Raw genomic sequence first — 13,953 nt, forward strand, 5'->3', positions numbered from 1 at the left:
AAGTATTCATGAGCATACCATATTTGGAAGAAAAGCTGTCGTTCCAAATAGAGCCAAAACACAGGAATGCATATATGCCATAAAATAGCACCTGGGACATTTTCAGCCCAACCAATGTTTCATACCCTATTAGGAGACCTTAAAGGAGAATTCCGGCCAATTTTTACGTTAATCTTGATCGCTATAGCTACGCGAGTATTTTCGATAGAAAAAAACCCGACCCGAATCAGTGCAGGTAACACGGAGAAGCTGCAGCTACGTACTACAAGCGTCCCCTGAGCTAAAACGGCAGTGCTCGGGGCAAGTTTTAGAGTGCCTTTGTGCCTCTTAACAGACACAAAATGCAATTAATATGTCTGTGCCACATGAACAGGGCCCTTACGTGTCAACAAGATGCGTTTTCAACTCAGACATTGTTTAAATTCACCTACCCTGGTCCCTGTCTCGATCCTGCCGGTAGCTAGCTTGCCCTGCTAGCTGATAGCCGTTAGCTGCCGTTTGGTGAGTGTATTCAGACAGGCTTCTGTGATAATCATCCCAATAACAATCCACGGAGGCGGTGGTGTGGCTATGTCCTCCAGAGGACAGGTCCTGTCACGTCTTGAAGTGTATTCCGCCCTAAAAAAACCAGTAGTGTGGTAGTAGCTGTTAGCTGCCATACGGTGAGTGTGTACAGCCAGATAGCTGTTAGCCGTTAGCTGCTAGCTGCTGTCCGGAGAATATTCAGCCAGGCATCTGTGATAATCATCCCAATAAAAATCCACGGAGCGCCCGGTGGGCTGGTGGATGTCCTGCATAGGACAGATCATGCCTTCACAGCGAAAGGTTTAGATTATTTCCCCCTCAAACTAGGTAATTGAGCACTGTAGTGGTTATGACCATATCAGTGACTATGTAACTACATGGAAACTGGATAAACGATGTCTGTGGCTTGCACAGTAATAGCGTTACTGAAGCTTATCTGTTGCATCGCGCTGTCTCCTGGGAATTCAGTTGTAGCAGAAAAAGGTAAACCGTAGTGTGCAGATTGGAGCGTAGTGTGTGAAGAGTGAAAAGCGGAGTTGTTTATAAGGGAAGAAGCTTGGAGTATGAAGAATATAGCAGATATACAACACACGGAAGAGCTTTTTGAGTTTGATGGTCGTCCTTATTTATTCGAACCCGAGACGAATAACGAAGAACTAGCCTCAAGAGTTGGAAAGAACGAGACTGACAGAGAGAGGGGAAACAGGCAGATGAACTTGCCGCTCCAAGCACAAGCTAAAGCTAGCCTTCAGTAACTGGGGGACATAGCCACACCACCGGGCGCTCCTTGGATTTTTATTGGGATGATTATCACAGATGCCTGGCTGAATATTCTCCGGACAGCAGCTAGCAGCTAACGGCTAACAGCTATCTGGCTGTACACACTCACCGTAGGGCAGCTAACAGCTACTACCACACTACTGTTTTTTTTAGGGGGGAATACACTTCAAGACGTGACAGGACCTGTCCTCTGGAGGACATAGCCACACCACCGCCTCCGTGGATTGTTATTGGGATGATTATCACAGAAGCCTGTCTGAATAAACTCACCAAACGGCAGCTAACGGCTATCAGCTAGCAGGGCAAGCTAGCTACCGGCAGGATCGAGACAGGGACCAGGGTAGGTGAATTTAAACAATGTCTGAGTTGAAAACGCATCTTGTTGACACGTAAGGGCCCTGTTCATGTGGCACAGACATATTAATTGCATTTTGTGTCTGTTAAGAGGCACAAAGGCACTCTAAAACTTGCCCCGAGCACTGCCGTTTTAGCTCAGTGGACGCTTGTAGTACGTAGCTGCAGCTTCTCCGTGTTACCTGCACTGATTCGGGTCGGGTTTTTTTCTATCGAAAGTACTCGCGTAGCTATAGCGATCAAGATTAACGTAAAAATTGGCCGGAATTCTCCTTTAAGGAACAGTGTGAAATATCCTATATAATCATTCTATCACCCCTTTAAGATAATTATTAATCAAGAGATGGACAGAATCACTGAAATTATCTCAAAGTTTGTTTATTTGCAAGTAAAGTCAGTTTTACAGCACTCACAGCAAAGTACAGAAAATAACTGACGAAAGCCCACTACAGCAGCTTTTTCTAGGAGTAAAAATTAAGTCATAATACAAAAGGTGATGTTGTTTCCCACGAGGTCAGGAAGTGGCTCCCAAGATTTATCTTGTGAGAACATCAGCAATATTTTGGCTTCTATCATGCAAACAGTTTAATATTAATAGAAACAAGAAGAGTTGATTAGTTTTTCTAACAGGTCGTATCAAGAACAACAGAGTTACACTGAGCTGGAACAGACTGCAGTTATAACAGTTATAATGTTACTTTAATAACTTTAATTATTCATATATTTAATTATTTTCAGGACCTTCAAGCTTTTAATGAATCAAAATAAACAACTTAGTTGATGGTTTAAAACTGAAATAAACATTGTAGTCAGAATAAATAATTCAGATTATTATACAGTATCTAAACCTGGTGTATTTCCTGTATAGTGAATAATATAGTATTAGTTATTATAGTATATAGTACATAGTATAGTATAGTGACTGTTTGGGTCATGCTGACATCAGCTGGAGAGATTCAAGGACATGAGGACAGAACAACAGACCAACTCATCATCATCCAGTTGTCTAAAGAAACAACTCATCTCTGACACTGACATGCTTCACCGTTGGGAGGAGGTTTTACAGACTAGAGTTGTTGACTAAACATAATTTAGTCTTTAATGAGCATTGTTTTCTTGTTCTTCCTTCATGGTGCCGTTCTCAGATGCTCAGTCAGGTGATGTGTCTTCAGTTTGTCCGTTGGCAGTAAGTCATCGTTCCTGTTGTCCATCAGCTGTCTGCAGATACATATCTCCTATTAGCCACGACATTTGTTGTTGAGGATGTTGAGAATCTCCTTGAGTTGGACCTCCATCATTTCTCACCATTGTAACCAGCCACGATTGCTGCATTCGAGGATGTAGAGAATATCTTCCAGTTTTATCTCCATCCTTTTTATTTTGGTGTCAATGGTTCTGATATCAGGAACAACTTGTAAATTGATCGCTGTAGCAATGGAGGTTCTGTCTTCACATCTCTCACCACTGCATTTGATAGACTTGAGAATCTCCTTGAGTTTGTTTTCCAGTTTGATCTCCATCATTTTCAGTTTGGTGTCAATTTTGACAATGTCAGGAACAACTTGTGATATACAAGTTGTAACTGTAGCAGTGCCATTGATAGACTTAAGAATCTCTTCCAGTTTGACCTCTATCATTTTCATTTTGGTGTCAATGGTGTTGATATCAGGAACAACTGGTATATCGACCGCTGTAGCGTTGCCAATGGGGGTCCTCTTTTCACATCTCTCACCATAGTAACCACCTTGACACTCACACAACCATTCATTGGAGTCCAGCAGCTGATTGCACCTTCCATTGTTGCTACATGTTCCACTTTGGCAGACAGGCAACCTCCGAGAGTTATAGATGGAAATCTTTCTTGTATAGGTCGTCAACGGGTAACTCCCCTCACAGTCATGTTGGAGTATGGGTGCTGGAGCCACAGCAAACTCTTCCCCATAGACAGCATGAGTCGCTTTAGCATAGTAAGAGAAGGGCATAACACATCTAAACTGTCTACCCTTCATAAGACACCACTTTTCCCCACAGTAACGTACTTTGTCCTTAATTTTACACGAATTTTACTTACTCCTTGTACAACTTTTTTTTTTTTTTTTTTTTATCTAGAACTTTTTCACCTCATCAGCGATGGCTCTTTGTTGTTTTTTTTTTTCACACATCCCCACAACCCTCTTCAAAAAAAAAAAAAAAAAAAAAAAAAAAAAAAAAAAAAAAAAAAAAAAAAAAAAAAAAACAAAAAAAAAAAAAAAAAAAAAAAAAAAAAAAAAAAAAAAAAAAAATTGCACCAGTAGGTGTTTTCTGAGTTTTTCTCACCCCCTCTTCCTTCAAATTGTTTTTTTTTCTCCCCCCCCCACAAAATTAAGACTTTTTTCACTTTACTTTGTACCGACTGGCTGTTCTGAAGAAGATCATTGAACTTCTTCCAGGAGTTGAGGATGCGGAGCTCGTCTTGAGAGTAGACGCTGGCGTAGTTAAACCATTCTACGTCTATTGCCAGGTTGGAGATGTGGATGGAGATAGAGTCCAACTTCTTGTTCACTTCTTCAAACCCTTTCTTCACCTCTTCCAGCACCGGGTCATTCTGAGGGATGAAGATCAAGACCATGTTGACAAAAGACGCAACCAGACCACTGATGCCAGGCGCCAAGCTGGCGACGTCTGCAAGACTTTTAATCACAGCTGATGACTTATTGGTATCACTCTTTCCAATCACTTCTTTGACGACAGTCAGGAAGCTTTTTCCCACGGCCAAATACTTTTCTACTTTCTCTCTGGTGCCGGAAACCATCCCCCTCTTCGAATCCAGGTCTCTCTTCACCCTGTAGGATGGTGAGACGACGAAGGACTGGGGGTCATGTGACCGAGCTGAGGATGTCGTCCAGTAGAGAAGAAGGATCAGTGAAGCCAACAGCATGGAGGCAGACAGCCGAGGGAACGCCATGACTGCAACACAGACAACACAACATAGAAAAAATATTAGGGTGTTTTTTATAACCTGTGAACCAAACAAATCTGCTGAGCTCGTGTTTTATTTTCTCTGGCAGAGGAGCAATCCTGCATTCTCTCACAGTGCATTTGTACTCTTTAGACGGGAACGCGATGGTGGAGCGTTTTTAAGATTTCCACTCTGGAGGGTTTTAAACGCTGTCGTCGTCTAAACGAAAGGCAACAGAGCCTTCATTTCACAAACATGAGCCAGGCTTAGGTACAGCTTTCATACTCCTGCTTCTCGCTCAAGGACCGTGATTGCTATCTGGTTAATGTTTATGACTGTGTGTGAGAGAGAGAGAGAGACGACACCCTGCTGAACATGCTGTGATAAAAATGGTGTGTGTGTTGTGTAAGAAATGTGAGGACAGTAGCTGTCCAAAAAGGGCCTCTCTTCTTTCTCTCCTGGTATTTCTGGTATGATTTAGTACAGGAGGCAGTGCGGCAGTTGGTGGATATGGCTTCACTTGGAAGCTCACTGTGGCTCATGTGAAAGTCAGACTGCCTCCCTAAGTCCATTGTTAGAAAGGACACCACACACAGTTGTGGAGGGGGAGGCAAAGTGAAAAGAATTGTTTTTCCGCTGCTGTTGTGGAGTGTGACAGTTCCACCACATACACACTCCATTAAAAACTCAGGGGATTTCTGAAAACAGCTTAATACTTAAAAGGTGATAAATCAAAGTTAAATATATCAAAAAGCTGCATTAAACTATAATAGCTGGATGTTTTGTGAATGATTTTAAGTTTGAGTGACATCTGTAGCTGAAAATATGTAGAAGGAATAGCATTTTCAATTAGGATAAGTTGAAGAGGGTTTGAACATTCTCTCCATTGGGGGTTTCATATTTTAAAAAGTATAACTAGCAGAAAGAAAGTTGAAAAGGAGCCATCATGTCCTTAAAGAGCTAAAGATTTTGATATTGGAATGGTTTCTGTGGCTCAAAGTATGCAGAATAAGTTGAATACCAGGTAGCACTTTATAATAAATATCCATAATGCATCATTTATTAAGCATTAGTTAACTATTAGTTAATGGTTTGTTCATTATTACTGATTAATTGTTCATACATAGTTCATCATGAGTAAAGTATTTGTTCACACAGTTATAAATTGTTTGTTCATAGTAAATAAGACTATCTTGAAAAATATGTTTGTAAGTACATGATTTATACTTAACAAATAATGAAACAACCATTTGTAAATGAAATAATTTCCCCATTATAAACCAGTTACTAACTATTGCTAAATGCTTTGTTCATCATTTGTAAAGCACTGCTCCTATGTTAATTCTCATGAATAACGCATTTGTATACACACTCATAAATGGTTTGTCATTATTGTCAAGTCCTGTTCACCATACAAAGGACACAGGGACAATTGTTAAATTTGATGGGCTTGTAAATAAGCCAATGGGTGAACTTGGGTCCGTGAGCTGACCAATCAGCTATCAACTATACGTTAGATCGCCAGATTTACGTCCCCTCACGTCCCTTTAGGCGCTGCATCGGAACCTCATATAAGGCTGCTGTTATTCACTCGGTAAGAGATAAAGAACGACATTTAGTGAATTAAATCAATTCTACATACTAAATCCTATTGAGCGAAAGAGAGCTGTATCTGAATCCAGTTAGTTGTGTGTTTAATTGTTTAACTGGAGTTTATGGAGAAGTAACTTAAAGAGGCTAATTTTTAGTGCATTCTTTCTACTGTTACCTGTGCAGGGAGGGATAAATAAGCACGCATGTCTTAATGCCTCTAGATTACAACACTGTAGCTTAAGTTATGGGAAAATAATACAATTTGAGAGATTTTTACATGCAATTTATGCAATTATATTAAGAATAGTGTGGTTATTAAAGGTAGGTTCCATAAAACTTGAATTAGAAATGTATTTTTTGTATAAAGGTTACCTATTAATATAAATGTACTTTTGATACCTGAAAGGGATTTATATATTTTTGATAATTAAGAGAAGAAATTTAAGAACGGTTGTACAAACTGAATAGAGGTTTAGATATTTCAGTATGGGTTAACTGAAATATCACCTCATTTTATTTTCATTGTAGCCTAAGCAATTGATTTTATTTCTGAATAGTAATTGAGAGAACTGATTTGGCCTTATCTACAGGTGGAGGAGGTGGAGGTTTGAGAAGCGCTATGCACGGGAGGTCCGGTCCAGAGAGGGATATTGGATCACATTGATTCTTCAGATCCCAGAGTCTTCCAGGGGTTAGAGATTCCCAGTTCAGTGGGCTGGGTGGCAGCTACAGGATCAAGACTCAGAACTTATACGGATTGCCCTGGATTCCTTCTTCATGGTGGTAGGACAAACAGAAACCAAACTCATATGGGCCCCAACGTTGAACATCTCTGAACTCTTGTCATCAAAGAACAATTGAGCTCATAGAACTGAAAAGGGTTTATTTTATGAGCGCACTTTATTATTTTAGTTGTTATTTTTCATACCTGTGTTTTATCTGTATATGTGTATGCCATGTTTCTGTGTATATTAATACACTTCTCAAACTTTATCTTGGTTTCCTAGTCTCTTTATTGATGTTCAATTCTCTGGCTCTTAACAATCTAGTTTTCTTCTGGTTCTGGTCCAAATTCACACTGATAAACTACATAACACTACTACGAGCTATTTTATAAATGTACATTCTTACTACATCGTAATAAGGGTTACAAATACTTTTTTTACTTGTATTTCTGTTGTATCTGCTAGGCTTTGCAACTCATTTATAAATGCTTTGTAAAGCATAGCAAGTCCTCACTTTAGATGGGCTCACATCATGTAGTCAACTAATCAGTAGTAACTCATGAGTTAATCATGGATTGATGTGTTGGTAAATGCTTGTTAAAGATGCATTGATACACTAACTATCTGTAATATGGAGCTAAATCAGGGCCAAATGTTTTGTTAATTTGAAAAAAATATATATAGTTGAAAAACTAACGCTTGAAATTGAAAATTTAAGTTTTGGTCAAAACTTGGAAAAAATAAAACCATGTATTCAAACTAAAAATAAGTGTACACATTTTTCTTTCAGTTTGAATAAAATATAGATTAAATTCTGGAATTATTTTGAATAAATTATAAATTTTCGTTTTTCACTTTATATTTGTTTTCAGTTCCACATTTCATGTTTTCAGATTCAAAACTTATTTTTTTTACAGCTTCAAATCTTTTTTTTCGGTTTCAAATCTTTTTTTTTCAGTTTCAGATCTGTTTTTCACTTTCAGATCATTTTTTTTCGGTTTCAGACTTTTGGCCCTGATTTTGCGTAGGGGGCGTGGCTTCAACTCAGAGGGGCGTGGCATTATGAGTGACAGCCTAACAAAGAAGGCTGTCATGTTGCCTTCAGGAAATGGTGTTACTGTGAGAACTATGACTGAATGCTTTCTATCCACTATATATATGTGATTTTTACTTAACAAACTTAACCAGTGACAAAGTTCCATTTAAAAAATTGTTTTGGACAACACATGGTACCAATTACACTATAAGAGCAATAAACTGTGCCAGATTGTGCAGTTCAGCAGGAACAATGACTTCTCCCACTTCCATGTACAACTTTGAATGTAGCACCACAGTATTCACTGGCACCAGCCCACAGGTAAGACATGTGAAAGATATTAGCATTTTTGAATAGATACTTTGTGACGTTATCCCCACAGTGGCATTTTTTTTGTGATTAACACATAAAAGGGAATATAGGTGGACAGCTGGACAAAGCTGGCAATCAAGCATCACTAGCACTAAAGTTAGCATTAACTAACGTTAGCTTCACACTAGCTGGTGTTTTTACATTAATTTCAGTGTCCAGCTCAAGTTTTTTTTACTTTAACGTGTAGTGGTCTTTGTTAATGACCATAACTCGACAGTGGCTGCAGTGAAGAAGGTCTCTTTTTACAGAGTAGACAAATATGACTTTACATTAATGCTCTGGCCTGATAAATTACGTTTTACACTATAACGTTACATGTTACATGAAATGTGGAACTGAAAACAAATATAAAGTGAAAAAATAATTCCAGAATTTAATCTAAATTTTATTCAAACTGAAAGAAAAATTGGTACACTTATTTTTAGTTTGAATACATGGTTTTATTTTTTCCAAGTTTTGACCAAAACTTAAATTTTCAATTTCAAGCTTTAGTTTTTCAACTATATATATTTACAAATTAACAAAACATTTGGCCCTGATTTAGCTCCATATCTGTAGGCATATTTCTGAAGGCATGTCCAAATAGAACAATACGTGTGTGTCCAGGTTCTGTTAGCCTTTGCACCTCCTTTATAAATGATTTGTAAAGCAAAGTCCTCACTTTAGATGGGCTCTCACAATATACTTAACTTACCAGTAGTAACTCATGAGTTAATCATGGATTACATTATTGGTAAGTATTTGTAACAGATGTGTTAACACCCCAGCTATTAGTTTAGGCCTTTTTCTAAATCATAACATTTTATTTAAGACATGAACAAATGTAGGTCTAGATAGTCTGTTAATCATTAACTTCCTAGTTTTAAACGACTTCTTAAGTTCCTGAGTACCTAGTTGATAATGGTAAAATGACTTAATTTACAAATGGTTAATGCATCATGTAGGAATTATTAAAAAATATACTGATAAATATTTTACATGGGCTTACTTACTATGGACCAACCATTTACTAACTGCATTTACAAATGCTTTACTGATTAGAATGAATGTAGGAACTATGCTTTACAAATGATAAACAAATAAATTACTACTAGTTTGTAGATAGTTTATAAAGGGAAAATTATTTAATTTGCTAATGGTTTTTGCAATACTTAGAAAGTGTCAAACTTCTATTTATAAACATAATTTTCGCGAGCCTTATTTACTATGAACAAACGATATACAAATGCGTTATTCATGAGAATTAACATAGGAGCAGTGCTTTACAAATGATGAACAACGCATTTAGCAATAGTTAGTAACTGGTTTATAATGGGGAAATTATTTCATTTACAAATGGTTGTTTCATTATTTGCTAAGTATAAATCATGTACTTACAAACATATTTTTCAAGATAGGCTTATTTACTATGAACAAACCATTTATAACTATGTGAACAAATGCTTTACTGATGATGAATTATGTAAGAAACAATTAATTAATAATGATGAACAAACCATTAACTAATAGGCTTGTTTACTATGAACAAACCATTTATAACTGTGTGAACAAATACTTTACTCATGATGAACTATGTATGAACAATTAATAAGTAATAATGAACAAACCATTAACTAATAGTTAACTAATGCTTAATAAATGATGAATTATGGATAGTTATTATAAAGTGCTACAGAATACCAAAAACGTTACAGAAGATGTCAGATAAATAATAATAAAGATTTAAAATAACATTGTATGAATGATGTTAAGCATTCACACAATTTCTACAGCAGGCTATAACTACTGTATAATAGACATCATTGACTTGGAATGAACCTGACTTGCTACATGTCTCTGGGGGATAGCTTCAGTGTAGTAAAACTTAATTTAATGTACAATAGACAGTAGATTAACTCACTCACTACACTTTCTGAAGGAAGCACCATGTCATGGTGAAACCCTGCTAGTGAATGAATGGATGAGGTTACAGTGGAGTTTAGACACGCCTGGTCAGGGTGCAGGAGCTGGTTCCCCTCCAAGCTCTGCCTAGCATGACATGGAAAGTTTGGTGAATGTACAGTAAGTGCTACTGAAGAGATTTCTGACTCTGAGTCTGAGAAAAAAACATTTTGAGAAAATGGCCTATGGATTATAAAACGTCAAACACTATGGGTGAAACTTCTCCAGTTAATTACTTACATTAAGACATATATTTTTGTATTACAAGTTTTTTTAAATGTTATCTTTAGATATGCAAACAAGGCCTTATCTAATGGCAACTTTTGGTGAATTTAAGAGACTTTTACAGGGTGCAAATAGACAAGTAAGTAAGTAAGTAAGTAAAGTTTATTTGTATAGCACCTTTCACAGATAAAAATCGCTTCATGCTTCACAATGAACTGTACAATACAACAAATTAAAATACAAGAACATTTAAATACAAATAGAAAATAAAACAAAAAACATAAAAACCCATCGCCTAACTGAAAGCCTGCTTGAATAGCTGAGTTTTTAATACCAACACATTCTCACACCCAACTCGTAAAATAAGGACGTTCGGGCAGGAGCCTTTCTCGTTCTTATTTGACGTTAAAAGTCTCCTTTAGCGTCTCATGTAAACGTGCTTGGTCGCCACTATTGCCGTCCCTTTTGACGCGCTTGGTCGGGACGGGTGAACGGAATCGCGGAGGTTAGGTTTAGGAGAAAAACAACGGGGAAAGGACGCCTCAAAAGCCGGGAAACACACGCCGGAGACGGGGAAACAAAACGCCACACGCGGGGCGCGGACCCGAGTCTCCTGAGTGAAAGTCCGGTGTTTTACCCATCCACCACCCCAACCACCGTCCTTACCCAGCTATTTCCCCTTACATACCACTCGCTAAATCTCATCCAACTGCGGCTCTCCCCAGTATGTTACACAAATACGCCGAAGGGTGCCTTTTTCGTCGCATCAGCGCTGAAGGACACTGACCAAACGTACTTATTTTACGAGTTCGGAATGAGAACAGGTTGTTAATACATGCTGCACCAATTTATACTATTTAGACCAGTGGTTCTCAAACTTTTTTCAAATTTTGAATTGAGTGTTTTTAAGTACCCTCTGACCAGCGCTAGATTTACTAAACAACAGCCATGGACAGTGCTTAGCATGGTTTTATTTGAGTTAGCCTAATAGCTGGATTGATTTGCATTGAGAGATGATCTTATGGAAAGTACCCCATGTCAATCTCTAGGTAAGGGAACTTTATCACGATGCATAGTATCCTGGATCCATGAAATAACTGGCCTTTAATAATCAAAATCGGCCTGCTGCCTCTATGGGAATTTAACATAGGGGTGGACTGACTTATGCCCCTTGTATTTTAAGGAAAAACATTTATTTATTTACGATACATTATTCATTCACAAAGAAAATTGATGTCCTTAAAGTTTGGATTTTTCTTAATTTTTGTAATTAAGGCATTAAGATCAATGTCCAAAAGATGATTTTTTTATTCCTCTTTTTAGTCAACTTTAGCATGGGTTCATAAACTTATGTTGAGCACTGTAACTGAAAAAACATTTAAATGCTGATGAAAAAAGGCAACAAAAACTTAAAAAAAAAAAACATTAAACTTGGAAAAAGACAGTAGAAAGAAGGAAGACAAAAATCGAAGAAAATTGTTTTTTGAAAAAAGCGAAGGAATCATTGGTGTGGGACCACTATTTGTAATCAAGAATTTTCAGGGACCACCTTATAAAACACATAATAAAATATAAGTCACAGTCCCACCTGAATTAATCCACACCTCCTAATAGGCCTACTAGCACTAAAACTAGAACTGGTCATCACATCAGTACAACAGGCTCGTTAAAAGAAAGTTTACTGCACACAACGGCTGCCACATATTTAATTTATTTATTTACTCAAGCCCCCGAGGGCATAATCAAGTTCATTTGAACAACAGGCTTATTTCCATAGCAATGGAGTATTACATTTTTACAGTAATGAGAACACTTGGATATAGTCAAAATTTCAAAACCTCTTGCGATTTTAGGGGATTATTAATCTTCAGAGTTTTACAAGTCCCCAAAAAGTAGGCTATGTGAGTTTGTCCACTTAACAGCACATCCGCAAAACATTTCAGAAATGCGAGATCAAGAAATTAACTGGAAATTAAAATAATAATAGGCCTTATTCATTCCATTTATAATTTAAAACAGTTATTTTTATATAAAGTGCCTATAAAGGCTATGTGTATGATGTGATCCTGAGAATATCCTTTGCCTCTGGCCCTACACACATTTAATGAAAACACAGTAGGCGTACTCCTGGTTAAAAAAAAGTTCTCAAAAGGAAAAGCCATTGGAGTCTATTTGCCAGCCCTATATGAGCGTAATATCCCCCTCTGTCCCCCTCCACATCTTTCCCTTCCTCCTTGTCTTTGTTTCTTTATGAGGAATCTGGCTTGCAGATGCCTCTGACTCACTGTCAATCTCTTCCTTATTGGTAACCTCTGCCTCTGTTCTCTTCAGAGAACCTGTTGCTATCCAACGATCCGTGTTGTGGTTCTAACGGCACTGGACTTGAACGTCACAGCCGAGCGCCACTAGTAATCACACAATAACTTGACAATTTAATTTAAATTTAAATTTTATATCAATATACATATTCTAAATTCTCATGGGAATTTCCTGGTAAAATGAAGGTTAAAAAAACTATTATTTTACTTTGCTTTTCCACGGACCACCTGCAGGACCACAGTTTGGGAATAACTGGTCTACGTGATACGCAGGTATATGCAGTATACCTACTAAGAAAGCTCCAGGATTTACATATAAAGTACCCAATGACCCACAACAACATACTTTTTTACTTACTATTATATTTTTGATATATTTTGAATTGTCATCTGTGTTCTTCTTCACATAGGCTAAATAAAGCTATTTCCACCGTAAATTGGTGAATTAAAGTGTATCAGAATACAGGAAATTAAGTCTTTGATGCTCAAAACTTCCCTGGGGGAGGACACCCTGACTCTCCACTATGATATTCCCCCCCCAAAGAAAAGGCAGATTCTGGCCTATATACAGTAAGTACACCCACTACAATACTTTAGATTACACCACTGGAAGGAAGGAAGAACAGGTTGAAAATAGTGACAAAAAGTGACAAAAACTTTCAAAAAGTGACAAACGTCAAAAACAGCGACAAAAACTTGCTCACGTACCCCCTGCAGTCCTCCAGAGTACCCCTTATGGTACACATACCCCCATTTGAGAAACTGATTTAGACGGAATATAATCGAATAAAAACACAAATGTAAGTTCCAGAGCAAAATAAATTCTTATCTACTTACATGTTTGCTAACAGTGAACGATGATGATGATGATGTGATGATGATGATGATGATGATGATGATGATGATGAGCAGTAAGAAGTCAACTTATGTGCTGAGTTCTCTTGTACTTATTACAAATCATCTCCCTTTATATATAGAGGCTGTGGCTCATTGCAACTGCCTGTTAGAAGAAAAAAGAAAAAAAACTCTAAGTTGGCACTCTCAGTGCCATGGCCCTCCCAACCACACTGGCCTTTTCAGGTTGGGTTCATTTGTATTAGTGACAAATTATGTCCATCTTGGTTTTCCCCGCGTATTTAATTTGGT

The 13,953-nt window shown here is 37.6% G+C and overlaps 1 protein-coding gene across 1 annotated transcript; it reads right to left on the reverse strand.

Annotated features, from left to right (window-relative positions):
• Positions 1-2,514: 2,514 nt before the first annotated feature.
• Positions 2,515-13,650, reverse strand: LOC120575333. The gene is made up of 3 exons (XM_039826051.1): positions 13,645-13,650; positions 4,042-4,605; positions 2,515-3,709 (listed from the first exon to the last, which is right to left on the reverse strand). Exons 2-3 carry the CDS (start codon positions 4,601-4,603, stop codon positions 2,961-2,963), a joined length of 1,311 nt encoding a protein of 436 aa, XP_039681985.1. The 5' UTR covers positions 4,604-4,605; positions 13,645-13,650; the 3' UTR covers positions 2,515-2,960.
• Positions 13,651-13,953: the final 303 nt, after the last annotated feature.

The sequence above is a fragment of the Perca fluviatilis genome, chromosome 15 (assembly GCF_010015445.1).
Source record: "Perca fluviatilis chromosome 15, GENO_Pfluv_1.0, whole genome shotgun sequence".
Lineage (NCBI taxonomy): Eukaryota > Metazoa > Chordata > Actinopteri > Perciformes > Percidae > Perca > Perca fluviatilis.